The 17,130-nt window shown below is 40.7% G+C and overlaps 1 protein-coding gene across 1 annotated transcript; it reads left to right on the forward strand.

Annotated features, from left to right (window-relative positions):
• The first annotated feature begins 2,783 nt into the window (after positions 1-2,783).
• LOC105917710 (TLE family member 5) lies at positions 2,784-15,808 on the forward strand. The gene is made up of 7 exons (XM_012852585.3): positions 2,784-3,142; positions 7,387-7,484; positions 8,640-8,703; positions 8,889-8,933; positions 9,034-9,096; positions 10,702-10,776; positions 12,065-15,808. Exons 1-7 carry the CDS (start codon positions 3,116-3,118, stop codon positions 12,302-12,304), a joined length of 612 nt encoding a protein of 203 aa, XP_012708039.1. The 5' UTR covers positions 2,784-3,115; the 3' UTR covers positions 12,305-15,808.
• The last annotated feature ends 1,322 nt before the right edge of the window (positions 15,809-17,130 follow it).

The following is a 17,130-nucleotide window of genomic DNA, read 5'->3' on the forward strand; positions in this document are numbered from 1 at the left end:
CCTTTCAGAGTGTGTGAGAGATTGTGTGCAGCTGGAGCTGATGCTTCACAAGCCAGCATACATGATGTGTAATAGACTCTCAATCCATGTGTGAAGCAAATACTGAAAGAGCGATAAGTGTGTTTTATATGGGCTAAGGAGGGTAAAAAAAAAAGGATTGGACTGTTGCTCAGTGGTCCAAAGTCGTCTTACAGATGTAAGTAAATTTTACGTTTCATTTGAAAATCAAGTTCCTATAGTCTGGAGGAAGAGTGGAGATACACGGAGTCAAACTCCCTAAGATGGAGAGGGAAGTTTCAAAAGTCAGAAATACGTAACTGGCTGATTTAAGTCGAGTCAACGCAGATTATAACATGTCAGCATGTGACTAGTGACACTTCAGCAGAAGCAAGATATGCGTTTATTGAAGACTTGAGCTCAACTTGGAGAGTCCAACTTATCTTTATGAACTGATGATAAAAGTTTTGCACATTTTAAGTCATGTATTTTAATGACATTAGTTATGAAAAGTAGTTGTTAGTTATAGCAACTTTCTCAGACCTTAGAGCAGCATATTAAGGCCACCCTGAAGAAACTCCAGCTCAGACAAAATGTCAAGAAAAACGGGACAGAATGAAATATCTTATTAATCTTAAGACAAAACTGATCATTCCGGACTACAAAGATCCTGGTAAGGACTGAACAGAGAGATATGAGCTGTTAGAAATTTAGGATTCGACTAAATTAAAATTTTGTGTCATTTAACTGTTTCAAAAACAGCGGCTATAGGTTAATAAGTAATAAGTACAGTTAAGCAAATATTATAAATCCTGTTACCAAAAAAAACAAAAATTGTTATATCCTTAAAAAGAATATTTATCTAAATTGATGCCATGGGAAAGGGGACCAAAAGTCAGGTAGCAAAAGCCTGTAAAGATAGAATGGTTCACACAAAGAAATTAAAAATAAGTATTTTATAACTCGGCGCGTTTAATTCCATTGAAGAACTCGGAGAATGAAGGAAAATCACCTCCACCCTTCCAGATCTAAAAGATTAGGAGATAACTTTCACTGTTTCGGCCTTTCGTTGCTGCATTGATAAATGCACATTTTATAATATACTGTGCAGAGAAAGCCACCTTCTCTCGGACCTTGATGGGCTGAAGTTGAGTAGAATATTTTCCACTTGTGATGGAATCTGGACTCACTCTAACCTTGAGTTTTCCCATGATGCTCGGTCAACCCTCCCCTCATTACCCAACACACCTTTTTTCTTTATATCCCTGATGTACTGATGGACCCGCTTTAAAACATGGATATTCAGAGACATCGTTAGCCATTAATGGGCTGATTTTATGTTGGATCGGCGGCTTCATTTAGGCTGACAAATCATGGTTTTTGTCTGTTTAGGAGAAGAGGCGCTTAGCAGCTGTCAACATGCAGTGTTACCAAACTAAGCTTATAATGGTGTTGGATAGTTCTTTAAAAAAAAAAAAAAAAAAAAAAAGCTAATCTCAACAGCTCAATCAGCTTTGGTTTTGGCAGGAAGCAAAATATCACAGATTGTTTTAAGCAGAAACTGAGGATCCAATGATAAAATATTTCTTAATGTGAAACTAGTAGTGACTGTTATTCACTCCTGTTTTTTTGGAAACTAATGACTGATATTCACACCTTTTTTTGGTGGAGAGAGGAATATTAGGACGGACCTTCCATCCATTCACGAGGTGTCCAGGGCCAGAAAAAGGGCAGCCAAGATCTCATCCTGTAAAAATGTCAGAAACGGTTCTTTTTAGGTCCTTTTTTGTTTATAACAGAATAAAGATTTCATAAATATGACGGCTTATTAGGGCCACTGTAGATAAAAGGGGGGGAAAAAAAGAGGAAATTTCCACCAAAAAACTTTTTTTTGGTGGAATCAAAAAGATTTTGAGATTAATTTCACATATTTTCAAGAAAAAGAACCTGGAAATTTTCTAAGGTTGAAAAGTCAGAAATAAATATGGGAGAAGATTAAGAGCCAGTCAAAAAAAAAAAAAAAAAAAAAAAAAAAAGGGCATTAAAAAAAGTCTATTCGATTCTGACTTTAATCTGACTCTAATCTGAGAATAAAGTCAGAATTCTGAGAAAAAAGTCAGAATTGAATACTTCTTTAAATGGCTTTTTTTGTTGCTGTTGTTGAAAGGCCCTAATGCTCTTCCGTACATAAAACCCAAACTGTTCAGTGCAGAAAACTGTTTGATCATTCTTAGTATTTTTATGTTTTAGATTTTAAGATGAAATGAGAAAGCAAATTTTATTTTTTCTTTTCAAATGATGATTTTGACATGGTGCAAGTGCAACTACCACACTGGCAGAATTTTTCTTATATATTCTTCATACATTGTTGTTGCATATTTCCAACATATTTTACCTACGATCCATAGTGTGGTTTTTGCAGTACCTTCTGCACCCCCATGTCCAACAGCTTTTGGGGGGGGGGGGGGGGGGGGGGAGGAGAGATTTGCCGCTCTGGGTGGAGAACCATTTCTCCCATAACAGAGAGAGACGCTATTTCAACAGCTCATTTTTGTCTGCAGTATCTTTAACAATAGCGTCTGTATAACCCATGTCGACGTTGAAGTGTAACACTTATAATAGGTCATTAATATCTCTCCATTAATAGACACCAGCGGCTGACACAGGACATCGGTGAGCTCGCGCCCTGCTGGGTTTAATACAGCGCGTGGTCACACGGGGCGCCCGCTCCACCGCTGCTCGGTTTGTGTTCCGGGTGATGCTGTTCCTCCCTTCAACGCAGTCTGGGGGGGGTGGCGGCGGGGAGGGGGGGTTTCGTGTGTCAACATCCAGGGTTGTCCCCGGGGGAGGCGTAGCATTAATACCTGATGTTGCCTTGAAACAGTCTTTTCTTTCCGCCAGACGCCCGTTTAGCGATCCCGACTGCTAAAGAGCAGCCGACCGCTCCTCTCGCCGCGCCGCTTTGACGTTAGCTGGTGTTATTTTAAAGGATGACAGAGTACAATGTGCCAGCAGCCTCTCCGGTAATTTAATAATATCTGGGGACGTGCTAGCTTAGCCGGCTGGCCTTGTGGTTTCGGCGAGACCAGGGGAAACGCTGCGAAAACGCTCCGCTGACATGATGTTTCCTCAATCCAGGCACACGGTGAGTTAAAGTTGTAGCCCGGGCCGGACCGGACCCGTCCCGGCTGGAAACGCAGCGAAGCCGAGCTAACGCTAAGCTAGCAGCCGACAACTGGATAACATGGGCGCCGCAGGTAGCTGTCAGCTGGCTGCCACAAAGCCAGACCTTTGCCCGTCTGCGCCTGGACGGACGAGTTAAAGCGGAGGTGTTTAATTTATAACACCAAACGCCTGCAGCGTGTGGCTGAACGGTGTATTCGGCTTTTTTTTTTTTTTTTTTGTTCTCGGCTACAAACTGTTCCCCATTAGCTAGCCTTCCTGGATGCGGCTAACAGCTACAGATGCTCGTCCTGCTCGGTTCAGGGTATAAATAATGGGCTCAAAGCATGCACATTCATTTTTAATATATAGCACAAGTTCACAAGAAAAAAGTTGAAACACATTATTGTTTTATATAAAAGTAGTAACATTTAGGTACTCCTGGTTTATTCTATTTCCCGTCTGTGACACTAAATATTTTTAACAGGGTTGTTGGTGAGACACCTTAGCGTCTTTTAGCACAGGTGTGTAATCACCCAACTATTTGTTTTATTATAAACAGGGATACTTGAAGCACGTTTTGTTAAATCTTTAGGTAGTTTCATAATGTATTTTTTTTCTATCGTGACTTATTACTGTAGGATTATTATTATCATTATTCACAGCAATCAGTTTTCTCTTTGAAAGCTGGCTTTATTTTATTTCATTCATTATAAATGACTAAACACATAAAGGACACCTAGTGGGTTTTTTGATTAGTGGTGGCAGCTTTGAATCCAGAAGAAAAACTTATATCATGATATATTTCTTAATTTCGGTCGATACAATATAATTATATTAATATAAACATATCAGTGGGAAAAAGCCTTAAAAAGACTACAAAGAATGCCCACAACAGATGCCTGTACAAACTGATGAGTTATTTTGCCATTTTTATTTCCTAATATAACATTTTAGAAATATTTGCTTTAAAAAATATAACATAAAAATACATAAAACCTAGAAAACCAGTCAGTGACAAATACCGTAATCATTTACTGCTGTATATATTGGAATGTCATATCTCCTTTTATTGAATAAAGTTATGTCGCCACACATATTGATATTGAATTATTGTCCACTCCTACAAGGAAATTAAAAAAGGATAAAGCGCATAAAGCACATGTCGCTAATCTTTATCTGATTTATGTCCGACTCCAAAACAGCTCATCAGAGTACATGCGGCTGTTCGATACATTTATAGACTGAACATTTCTTACTTGTGGGGCATTTAATTATTGAAAGGGTGGGAACAAAAACTTCTGATTTTTCAGCATCCGACTGATCAGAGCAGATTAAGGGGAATTTGATTCGTACCAATCTCTGGCTGCTGGATGGATGTATCTCTAATTTTAATGATATTTACTGCTTTTTTTCTTTCCCAAAGTTACAATGAACCAGCAAATATTAGAACTCTGCTATATTGTCTATGTCCATAAACTGTAATTCATGCTCACACATAAAAAAGTAATGTATCGATTGAGAATCCTCTTTAATAACTTTAATTTGTCTGAGAGTTTGTGGCTTTGGGTTGACGAATGCTTGCTTTGTAGCACATCTTAAATCACATCAGGTCTCTCAGGAACACTTTTCTGTTATGTTCGAATAATCTTTAGAAACAAAATTTGAATTTCAAAATAACTAAATAACTACTAATTACAGCAGTTATTTCTGACTTGTTTTATTGAGTTATTTTAATGATCTTATTTAAAAACTATCTCAAGAGGCAAGCCCTTTTCAGATTTCTAGACAAATGTGACGTGTACATAGACATGTGGTGGTTTTAGAAATTCACGGTATATTTGAAAACATAAAATAAAAAAAAAACTTGCTTACACATAATTTAAGATAATTAACGTTTAAAAAAAACCTACATGCAACATTTATTTAAAGCTGAAAAGTAAAACATTTACCGCTACCATTGCTAAACTAATGTTGACTATTACAAGTATATTTATTGGACTAAAGTAAAAAAAAAATTAGACTAGATCCACTCAATTTGAATTTGTCTGTCTGTTAGTCCACCCAACTTTTTGTTCAGGCAACCATCTGTCTGTCCACCATGTGTTCATATGTCCAGTTTCTGTTGATTCATCTGTCATTAATGAATGAAAACCAAGAAATTTCAGACTAAAAAGTTTCACTTTAACTAGAACTCAAGTAACAGACACAAAATGGTGTATTTGATCCAAAATGGCCGACTTCCTGTAAGATTTACACCTTGGATTTAGGCCACACACCGACCCACCAGATTTTTGCTACAGTATCTTTCTAGAGGCTGGGCGGGGCTTAGATAATGTCAGCATATTGTATTGTTTGGCACCCCAAATGGATCGCTCACACTAACTTTGGCATAATTATGTCTTTAGATGAGAAAGTTGCTGCATTCCAACCCTTTTGGTGAGAAGACAACATTTTAAGCCAGGTCACACTCTCTAGACATGCTCAAAAGCTCTTTGCTTTGAACACTTTTAATGTCCCATGTTTTAAGATGAAACTGACCAAATATGAAGCTGATGCCTCAAAACTAGCAGGAGTTTCTAAGTTTGACTAGATGTTAAAAAACCCTAAAAAATGACCTACTTCCTCTTGGCTTTATGACATACCTTCAAGAAACTTTCTGGCTCCATCTGAATACCCTTAACCAAAGCTCCTAGCTCCAGGTCCTTGCTCCTGTTCTGCAACCTTTCACAGGGTCAACAGTAAGAACTCTATCATGGGGAGGAAAGGAGCCGGGGACTGATGTGGCGAATTCGGACAGCCATTAACTCTGACATCATTACGTGATGGGAGGGAGCTGACAGGCTACATTTCCTACCTCCTCCTTTACTGACTGCTCTATTCGGACAGCACTTATCATGGCGACCGCTGACACGCTGCTTTGGCTAAAGAGTCCTTACTCTATAAGGGTATTCGGATGGAGCCCTCGGCTGCCTCTGAATAGGTCCAGTCGGTAAGGACTGTTTAAGCAAAGCAGAAGTGCATCAGCGATCTGAATAGTGCAGTCAGTAAGGAAGGAAGGAGGTAGGAAAAGGAGCCTGTATGCTTCCTATCATAGTTCCTTAAGCATAGGGAGCTCCCTCACTGGTGCTAGGCCAACGGGTATAATACATTTTACACATCAAGGAAAATGTCAAAGGTTATGATGCAGATTTTTTAAAATCTTTGTTTACATTGATACTTGCAAACTGGCCCATGGCTACACATAATTTTTTTTTTTAATGAAATGACAAAGTAATTTAATATTTTTTTCTTTAAATTGTTGAGTAACAACTCTACTCGAGTCATTAGACCACCTGGACCATGTGGTCACCTCACTCGTCTTCAGGGCAACAAAATATTGTTTTTTAATATAATGAAATCTGCAAAACGAATCAAAAAACTGAAAATAAATCTGCCAACACGGGTTACAGTTGTTTTTTGACATTATTTTAAGAACTCACTCAGTCCTACTGTTTTCCGGTGTGACTGACGGCGCTCCCTTTCCTCCATGTTGGATGGAGATGTTTAATCAAACATTTCCTCCTTCCTATCTGGCTGGCAACCTCTGGCCCCTGTGCCACTTATTAAGAGAGAAACGAAGTTTAGGGATCCAGATAAACCCTGGATTACAGCTTTGAGGGATGGTTTAAATGTTTGTCCGTTTATAACCAGACGGGCCGCGCTGGTGCGCTCGGCCTTATGTAAACACGTCTCCTTTCGCCGACGCTCTCTGCGCTCCTCCATGGGGAGTTGCTGCGCAGACAGATGTTTCATGTCGCCAGCACGCGTGATGCGTTTTAGCTATTAGCTGCGTGTCGTAAATTCAACGCACTTCTCTACAGGCACAATCCAAAATGGAGCCGGAGTTTAGGCTGAACCCCGGTTAACCTCAAACGGTTAATCTCAGAGGTCAAGCCGCTGCTTCTAGACAAACTCAACCGCACTTAGATTAAGACGTGCAGCCGGGACAGACGTGTGTGTGTGTGTGTGTGTGTGTGTGTGTGTGTGTGTGTGTTTGCACACTGCCTGCTTATCTGCAAGGGACGTGTCTATCTCTTTGTCATGCTGGCTGCGCTCGTCAAATCGGAAATCAAAGGGCTGTGAATTGGAGCCGAAGTTTTCCGATAGGAAGGATTTAGCATCTGAAGCAGTTGGAGAAAACGTTTCTAAATTCGATGCGTGTCCCTTCTTCCGTCTTCCCCAAAGGCGTCATCCCAGTCCGGCCAAGCTCTGAAGTTCACCACCTCTGACTCCTGTGACCGAATCAAGGATGAGTTCCAGTTCCTCCAAGCACAGTATCACAGGTATAGACCGAGTAATCCGTCTCTTTTTCAGCTCAGGGGTATTTATTTATTTATGTTCAGAAGCCTGTATTTATTCAGAATGTGTACTGCTGTGAAAGTAGGCTCATCGTATTTTACAACATTTTACTGAGATGTATAGTTAAGCCCAAAATAATTCATATCCCTGGCCGGTTTAGGTGTAAAGTTTTTTTATTTTTTTATATTACCAATATGTTCCTTCTGACTCTGAGTTATTGGCGTTTTGGAGAGAATCTTTGGAGGGAGGTAAAGATTAGGGCTTCCACGTTTAAAGACTTGGAGCTTATCACCAAAGATAAATAATCAAAATACCGATGTGCAAAAAATGCAAGTGTAAGAAAGGTGAGACTGATGAAAAGTTAATAAAGATTTTTCCATCAATTATATGTCCACATGGCATTTTTTAAATATAATCTTAATTAAAAACAGCTTAATAATACATTTTCTTAAATTGATGCACCTTTTGACTTTGTTTTATCTTTTTTATGTCCTATCAGAAACACACTTCTTGGTAATAGTATTTTTTTTTTTCAAATTTAAAGGGGACATATACAAAATTCACAGTTTTTAGCCCTTCAATACATTTTGTTGTGTTCTCAAAGTCTCTAAGAATGCAGACATTTTTAATATAGTCTGTCCAGGTATTGCATAGATGTCTTTGTATTCTTTTTGGAAGATATTTTTAAAGCGTTCAGTATTCTATAATGTTTTTTTTGAGCAATTACACCACTGCATTTGCTGCAGAGCTGCTAAACGAGGTCACGGACTTCCAGCTTATCAGTCTCACAAATCCACCGTTTATTATTTATCGGAGCAATTTCTTTAGTCCAAGCGAAGGAGGCCGAAGCTACAAGTGAATAGGGTAAAATGTTTTATTGTCCACTAAAAAGAAAGGCTTTAAAAATTATGATATGCCCCCTTAATATCTGCTCACTACTCTAGGGCTGCACCACATGACAATTTCTAAGGACACAATTATTCAGTGGGTTAAAAGCAATATATTTAACAATTTTTCAATTATTTCGTCATTGAAAAATTGTGTATCTCCAAAAATTATTCAGTAAAAGGACACTTTGAATACTTTGTGCCCATGCCAAGATTTCCCCTGTTTCTAACTCATCTAATCTGCTCTTCCAGTTTGAAGTTGGAGTGCGATAAGCTGGCCTCTGAGAAGTCTGAGATGCAGCGTCACTATATCATGGTGAGTGTGTCGCTCACTCTGCTTTCCTCAGACCAAATCCTCTCAGTATATTAGTTAAACTGAACATAATTACTGGTTAACAACCAACTGGGGTTCCTTGTGTTTTTATTTTGGTTTGAAAATCTTCTTAAAATGTATTTTAGTTGATTCTAAGTCTTGTCTTTGTCGCCCTGTTTGTGTCACAGTATTATGAAATGTCCTATGGGCTCAACATTGAAATGCACAAACAGGTGAGTCAGCGTCTCTTGTTAGAAATCCTGCTAGTGGTACCATTCAGAGTCGGGGGGGGGGCTTTGATTGTTCTGACTATAAATCTGTTTTCATCTGCAGGCTGAAATAGTGAAGAGACTGAATGGGATCTGCGCTCAGGTGCTGCCTTACCTGTCCCAGGAGGTGAGGACGTCTGTGTGTTTCTAGACTTTGTCCTGCGGTGGATAAGAGCTTTTGCTTACAGAGAGAGTCACGCTGAGGGAGAGGAAGCTGTAGACTTTCACAATGGTTTGATCGACCCATCAAGTATTGACACCCCTTGACATTTTTTTTATATTTTGTCTCAAGGAGTTATTTTTGTCTGGGAGCAGGAACCGGATTTACTGGGGCTGACCCTTCCGTTTGGTTTTTTGTGTGTATTTATTCGCTCTGTCTGCCATGTTTGTTTGGATAGAGTAGCGCAGACAGAGGCAGCCAATGACTGGAGCCAGACTCCTGACTAAACTAAAGACATGGAGGCTTCCTGCTGCACACCAGGCTGCAGTCTGCACGGCACTGCTCACGTAGCACTTTCTTAACTTTTAAGAGTTCATTTCTTTATTTTCAAGATCACAGATTAGGTCACCCATGCCCTAATCCAGATTTGGCGACCCTAACACATGCATAAACCTTAACTGCAGCTCTTTCTGGACGTTTAGAGTCACGCTGTCGGAAGGTGAACCTCGTTCCCCGTCACCAGTCTTTTGCAGCGTTAAACAGGTTTCCTTCCAGGATTGCCTTGAACTAAACTCTGTCCATCTTCCCATCGGCTCTGACTAGCTTCCCCGTCTCTGCTAAAGAGACGGGATGGGGTTAGCGATCCTACTTTGGTCTTATTCTCGTCCCTATTCCCCTTCAGGGATCGCTGTCTCCATCTAACCCTTTCTTCCTGCATCTTCTCTCACACCAGCTGCCTTCATGTCCTCTTTAACTCTATTCATGAATCTCCTCTCTGGTCCTCCTCCAGGCACCCTTCCCATCTCTCTGTACTCCTGGTGACTCTCCTCACACGGTCCCACTCCTTAGCCGATCTCGTTCTCTGACCACACCCCTGTAGTTCGTCCTTCCACCACCACCACCGCATCTCCTTGTTGACTTTCTCTCCAGAAGACGCACACTATGTGCTCTCCTGCCTGATGGCCTCAGCTCTGGTTGTCAACCGAGCCGCTATGGAGATCATGTAGGCCAGCACTGCAAAAACGGTTCTAAAAATAAGTAAAATGTTCTTAAAATTAGTGTTTTTGTCCTAGATTTGAGCAGGTAAATAAGATTATCTGCCAATGGAATTGAGTATTTTGACCCCTAAAATAAAATAATTAGATGTACTGCACTTGAAATAAGATGATGGAGATGAATTGTTCCGATTTTTAGTGCAAAAATCTTATTTTATTGGCAGATCATCTTATTTGCCTGCTCAAATCAAGGAAAAAGGACAAATTTTAAGAACATTTTACTTATTTTTAGTTCTATTTTTGCAGTGAGGAATTTGGATTTCAGTCTCCTTTGACGAGACCAGACCATAATGTAACTGGTCAAAAACCTAAATTAAATAAAATTAGAGGTGTGAACATTTTTGCAAGCCGTGCTTATAGTTTCAGATAAAACATTGGCTGCTTTTAAGTCTGTCAACTGAAAGAAGAAAATAGGCAGGGGGGGGGGAAAAATGGGATTTTGTTAATTTTTTTTTTTAACTTTCTCTGTGAAAGCACCTAAATGCATTCATATGATAACGAAATCTCCCCATTTCAGCACCAGCAGCAAGTCATGGGTGCGATAGAGAGAGCCAAGCAGGTCACGCCTCCTGAGATGAACTCCATCATACGGGTGAGCAAACCTGACGACTTGCAGCGCCGCCTTTAACCCCCCCGTCGTCCTGTAGATGTTGCCGGGAGGCACGAGGCGACCGGTTGTCATCCGATCCACCCGGCGAGTGATCCAAGCAACTCGCTGGCTGTTCACTTTACGAACGTTTGTGCTCTGAGCCGCCGAGCGAGGACTGAAATAACCACTCATTTAAAGCCTTGAAGCTGAAACAATATCTTAGGTTTGATCTACTGTCATTAGTGCAGCGTTAGATTGCAAAATAAAAAAAAATCTACTTTCAGATTACTATTTTACAGAATAGCACAGTGGTTAGCACCCATTTATCCGGTAGGACTGCACTTAGAGAGATGGCAGATCTTTATTTAAAATGCTCTGGTGTGCTTTAAAGAGTTTATGGTGGGATCTTCTCCTGTAAGGGTCTTAGGAAGAGAAACAGGCCCACAGCATTACAGATCCTCCACCGCTCAGCAGTGGGAAGGAGGTCGGCCTTTTTCCTTTCACACCAAGCCCAGCTGGAGTGTTTGTTCAACAAATGTTCACTTTTAGTCTCTTCTGACTGTAACAGTGAAGCAGTGAAGGTCCCAGCAGAGTTGAGGAAGCTCCACATGTTTCCAGTTGTTGTACAAGGACAGAAGGAAAACCCTTAGTTGTCTTTTATCACTCCCAAAACAAGCAGTTATGTAGATCTGTGGACGCCTGGTTGCTTTGGAGACTTTTTTTTTTTTGACTACAGATGATCTTTGTGTGTTCAGAGCCACGCTTTCTTTGAAACGCAGGCCCTGTGTAAACTCAGTAAATGGGTCTTGATTTACTTCCTAATCCTGCCGCAAACCTGGGTTTGGTAGACTGCCACGTTTTTCAAACTGTACGGTTAACACTGTGCTGCTGCTTCTTATTTATTTATTTATTTTACACAGAATTTTAACTTCAGGAACATCCTGTTATTAGCAGACGTGTAAAATCTGAATAAGATGCAATAATAAAAAATGTCATGTTATTTAAATACATTTTAGAGGCTCCCAATGAGGGGTGGCAGCCGTAATTTTGTAAAACTGTATTTTTTGGAGTGACAAATGGTTATTTTTTATTTACCTCCACTGAATAAATGTCCTTAGATTTAAGGTTGAATTCAGTAAAATGAGATTTAAGCTGCAACAAAAGCTGGATTTCTTTGATGGTATTTTACATGTTTTACCATAGATGCTAATTTTGTTAAGTATTTATTTATTTTTTGTCTTGTAGACATTTAACGGCCGGTTTCATGTTGTCCTGTTTTGTGTGTTTGCAGCAACAGCTGCAGGTGCAGCACCTGTCCCAGCTCCAGGGCCTGACCCTGCCTGTGGCCCCGCTGCCCCTGGGCCTCACCCCGCCCTCCCTGCCTGCCGTCTCCTCCAGCTCAGGCCTCCTCTCCCTCTCCTCCATCCTGGCCAACTACTCTCACAGCCAGCCGCAGGTGGGGAAGGAGGACAAGGCCAGAGACGCCGCGGAGAGAGCGCCCAGAGGAGAGGACGGCGACAAGTCAGATTAGTGAAGGCACGCAGAGGTCACTGGGCTGAGGGAAGCGGGGAGGTGCTGTGTGTGTGTGGGGGGGTGTAGGTGTTTAAAAAGAAGGAAGAACAGACTGTAAATGGGGGTTGATGCAAGTCTGGCTGCTGAGTGTTGTAGAGGAACCGCAGAGATGATGATGATGATGATGATGATGAGCGGAAATGTTCGAATGTGCAAAGGATCCTGAAAAGCTTAAACTGAGAGTAAACGTCCGGATCATCTAGTGGTGATGGACTCAGTGCAGACCTCAGACTCTCAATACTTTATTTGTGTGTAATCAGCTGTTATTAGGCCTAACAAATGTAACTGTTGTTCCTTTTGGAGAGAGGGCTGAGTGAGAAACAGGCTTTCTTCCCATGTCCCCTGTAGTCTCGCAGCGACAATAAGCAGATTTAAAAAAAAACAAAAAAAAAACATCCTGGTTCTTAAAACCTTTTCTGACCCCCTACATCAGTTCATCTCAAATGAAAACTCTCTTCTCGTTGGTTAGATTGGACTTTTAAAAGACGTATAACTCTTCAGTGATTAACCAGGTTTCATCCCAAGTGAAGCCGGTGCCACTTCTGTCATTACAGTGGATCGGGCCGTAACTTCAAACGTTTTTGCCGTGATATTTTTCTGAGCTGGGTCCTGGTAGTTTAACATGATGCTAGTTTTAGGACCAGGCTGTTGTCACGTTTCCAGTTCATTCCCTTAAAAACAGCTTTTTCTGGTTTGTTCGATTCAACTTCCTGATAACGTCGGGGATGAAGCTCCCAGCGGTTCCAGATCCATTAGGTGAATTTCAGCTTTCTTTCCGATAATCACTTCAACATCCTGTAAACGCCCCACGCCCCCAATGTACACCAGCTTTTCCTGACCCAGGAATAGCTCCTTATCCAACTAAACTTTACCCCACATCAAACTGATTGATTGGAGACGAACACTGGGGGTTGGAGGTGAAGGAAAGGCGGCGGATTTGTTTCTCTACAGTCTCTTTCTCTCCCACTGTTGAGCGGAGACGTGAAGCAGTAGCTTGTTGGTCACGAAAGCGATTACAAACACCTCAGACACCAGAATACTCTCATTTTCACTCTTTATGGGCTCAAAAAATCCTTCTTTAATAAACTTTCAGTGAGTTGTACGCATGTTGCATCGATTCTTGTTCTGTGTTGAGTTTCTGTGTACAGCGTGCAGGAGAGCTGTGCTGACGGCATGCTAGCTTGAATTTCACACACTGGCGTCAAATAGTGTTTGCTCCCCCCTTAAGGATTTCTTCGGCCTTTTTTTATTTGTCACACTTAAACGTCATCGAACAAGTTTGATATTAAAGAAAAATAAGCCGAGTAAATTACAAAAATGCTGCTTTTATGTCCTGATTTCATTTAATAAGGGTAACAAAAACCTATCTGAACCCACCTGTCCCCATGTGAAACAACTGAGTAGTGTGACATGCTTTTTTTTGGCAACATGTGGCATCAAGGGTTGTGATAATTATGAGGAAGTCTTTTGCACCTCCGTGGGGGAACTTTGTTTTAATTCAGCCTTATTAGACGGGTTTTCCAGCACAAACAATCCGTTTATGGCCAGACCACCGCATCTCAATCACATTTAAGCCCAGACTTTGACTAGGCCAATCCAAAGCCTTCTTTTTTTTTTTTTTTTTTTTTTTTGGCACTAGAAGCACCAGAGCGTCAGAGTACCACTGTTGTGTTTGTTCTGACTCTGGGAATGAGGTTAATTTTCTGAAATGTTAGTTTTTTCACACGCAAACCTGTCAGTCCACAGAATATTTTTTTCTAAAAAGTCTTCGGGATAAACAGGATGTTATTGGCTAGTGCGAGATGGGTCTTTGTTACCTGTAAACAATGGTTTTTGCCTTGCAACTCGCCTTTATTATTTATTAATAAAGACGAGTTGCCATTTATTTTTTGCCCGGTCTTTCCTGCAGAGCGTTGGATGCTCCGGGTTCTTTACTGACCACCTTGGTACATTGTTGATGCGCTTCTGGAGCGACGCCAGAGTTCCAAAAGTCTTTGAAACGGTTTCATACCTCCTTTCCCCGACCATGTGGATATCAATAACTTCTCATCTCTTGAATTTTCTGTAGATCGGGGCCCGAAGTGTTGCTTTCTGAGATCTCTTTAGCCTGCTTCATGTTGTCAGACAGGATCTACAGGTCTGGCAGGAGTAATTTAACTAGAAACCAATCGTCTCATCACACCCCTTTCAACTGGTCATTCATGATTTATCAACTTGGGCAAATATAGTCTCATTGGCCGGGGTTGGTTCAGGTTTTTGAATTTGAAAACTGTTTCTATTTATTATCAGTATCTTTCAAAAGAAAATTAGCTTCAAGTTTGACAACAAAAAGGAAAAAGAAATCTATAATATCTGCAAATACAAAGCAATGTGACTAGTTGGGGATCACGGCTGGCCTTTGATTTTTATTTTTGTGGGCAGCAGAGGGCAGCATTGCTCCTTATTTGAGGATGACGTGAGGAAGACTGTCTCTGAAGCCTCTGAAGTTCTCCATTCTTTCCCCAGATCCGCATTTCCTGCTTGCTTTCACCTCCTTTGCTCGAATTACTTAACACCCGAGATCAGCATTAAAAACGTAGCCTCTTTATCTTAATTTGAAGCACTTAAGATTCGTTTCAGTACTGTTGCTTTTCTTCTGTCTGTTGGAGAGGGTAAAAAAAAAAGTTTCCAGCTCCCTTCTTTTTTTTTTTTAGGTTTAACTTTGGGACATCTAAGAGCTCGCTCTCCTTAAACCCCGGTTTGGCAAAACTCAGACATGTGAATAGTTTGTGCGTTTGTTTTGCTGTGAAGGGCCAATTTGTATACATACGAATATATCAATATACATATTTTTTAAAGCATTTTTGTATGTTTCAAAGCTGCTTTTTAATGTGTGTGTATATCATCAAAGACCTTGGTGTCGTGCGTGAGTGTGTGTGCGCGCATTACATGCCTAGAGGCACAATGTTGTATAACATGTGTTTTTTTTTTTTTTTTCTGATTAATTTTCTTCTTCTCATCGTCTTGTAATATTCTAGTTTTCTAAGTGTTTCTTTTCTGTGCAAAAACAAACAAAAAAAACCTACAAAAAACAAGACGAAAAACCCTGTTAAATGTGTTCAGAAACACGTTTTTAGATTACCCGGGACAGAAAAAAAAAAAAAAAAAGATGTAAGCAAGCAGCTTGTACTTAAGAATGAATCAACCTTTTAGCAGTAAGGAAGCTTCTCTGGTGCCTTACAAATAAAAGATGTGATTAAGAGTGGCCACGTTTGTGTGTTAGTGTGTCGTTAATCATCTGCTACGCAGCCGGAGGAAAGAGGAGAACGATAAATGAAGACGGACACGAGTGGATAGAACGATTTGACTTTCAGGGTTATCAGAGGGATCGGTGAACCCTTGCAAGGATCTTTACTGCAAGTTCACGATGCGGTGTTTCAGAAAATTCACATTTATGAATAAATAAATCATGGTGTCAAATCTCTTATGTTTTCAGCAGTAATTCTGATTCCTTGTCTGCATTCTTTGTGTATTTCTTTCTTGTCCTTTAATCCCCTTCTATCCTGTTTTTCCTACTTTTCTATCTTTCCTTGCGTCCTTTTGTTCCTCCCTTGTATCTTACTTCCTTTCATCTTTTGTCCTTTTGTGTGTTTCTTTTTTCTACCCTCCCTTGTGAAAATACCTCTCCCTTTCCTTGTCTTTCATCGTTTCCTCCCATGTGCCCCCTTTTCTCTTCCCTGCATCTTACTTTCCTTCCTGAAATGATTGTAAAGGGCCTCTGGAAAATTAAAACAGTTTGTTCTTCTTTCTGGGAAACTTCAGATTCAACGTCTTCTAGAGAAACGGCTTTCTAAAAAGCTGCCCTAGTTACGTGTCGTTTTGCCATGTTCAAAGTAAAGACATGAGTTTTTTTAGGCAGGATAACAGCTTCTCCTGGTCGTTTCAAACTGCATTGAAACGTGAGACATGAAAAAAAGTACAAATGCTGATGTTCTTATAGCCCAAACTGCACTTTTACCTCTTCCAAAAAAAGTGAAAAACAAAGCAACTGGACATGTTTTCTGTAGTTGAAGACGTTTCTTTTTTTGGAATGACCATGACCTGGATGACTGAGAATCTTCACCAGCAAATTTTGCCCCTTGTAGTTGTGAATTTGTCTCCAATCACCACATAGCCAGGGTGGTGTGTTTGTACCACTGATGGTTCATCTATGAAGACCCTGTAGTGGTCAGCTTTGTGAAATTGGGCCTAACTTTGCTAGTTTGCACACAAAGTACACTTCAAAATAATTAAAGTATCACTGAAAACATGTCAGATCTCAACTAGGAAAAATAAGCATGCTGGATACCTATGCTGAGTAATAATGTGTTAGGAACAAGAGGATGTGGCATCATTTGACGAAGATGAAAGTTAACCAACAGAGGGTTTAATCCGGAGACAGCAAAAGTTCTTGAAGTGTCATTGCAGCAACTCAGAACGGTCCTCGGTAAGTTGTATGGCTCATATGTGCTTGTATGCATGCCTGGCAGCGTTGGGGCACGCTCCTTATGATGGGGTCCGTGGTTGTCTCCTCCAAGATCCTGAATAAGGCATCACTGAGGTCCTGGAAAGTTTGAGGTGCAACATGGTGGCGTCAGATGGACCGAAACATGATGCCCCAGAGACGATCTATTGGATTTATTTCAGGGGGGGTGTGGAGGCCAGTCACTGTCATCAATCCATCCATTCGTCATCCAGGAACTGCCAGCACACACTTGCCACACCAGGCTGGGCAATATCGTGCACCAGGAGGAGCCCAGAACCCAC

The sequence above is a fragment of the Fundulus heteroclitus genome, chromosome 19, assembly GCF_011125445.2.
Source record: "Fundulus heteroclitus isolate FHET01 chromosome 19, MU-UCD_Fhet_4.1, whole genome shotgun sequence".
In the NCBI taxonomy this organism is placed as follows: Eukaryota; Metazoa; Chordata; class Actinopteri; order Cyprinodontiformes; family Fundulidae; genus Fundulus; species Fundulus heteroclitus.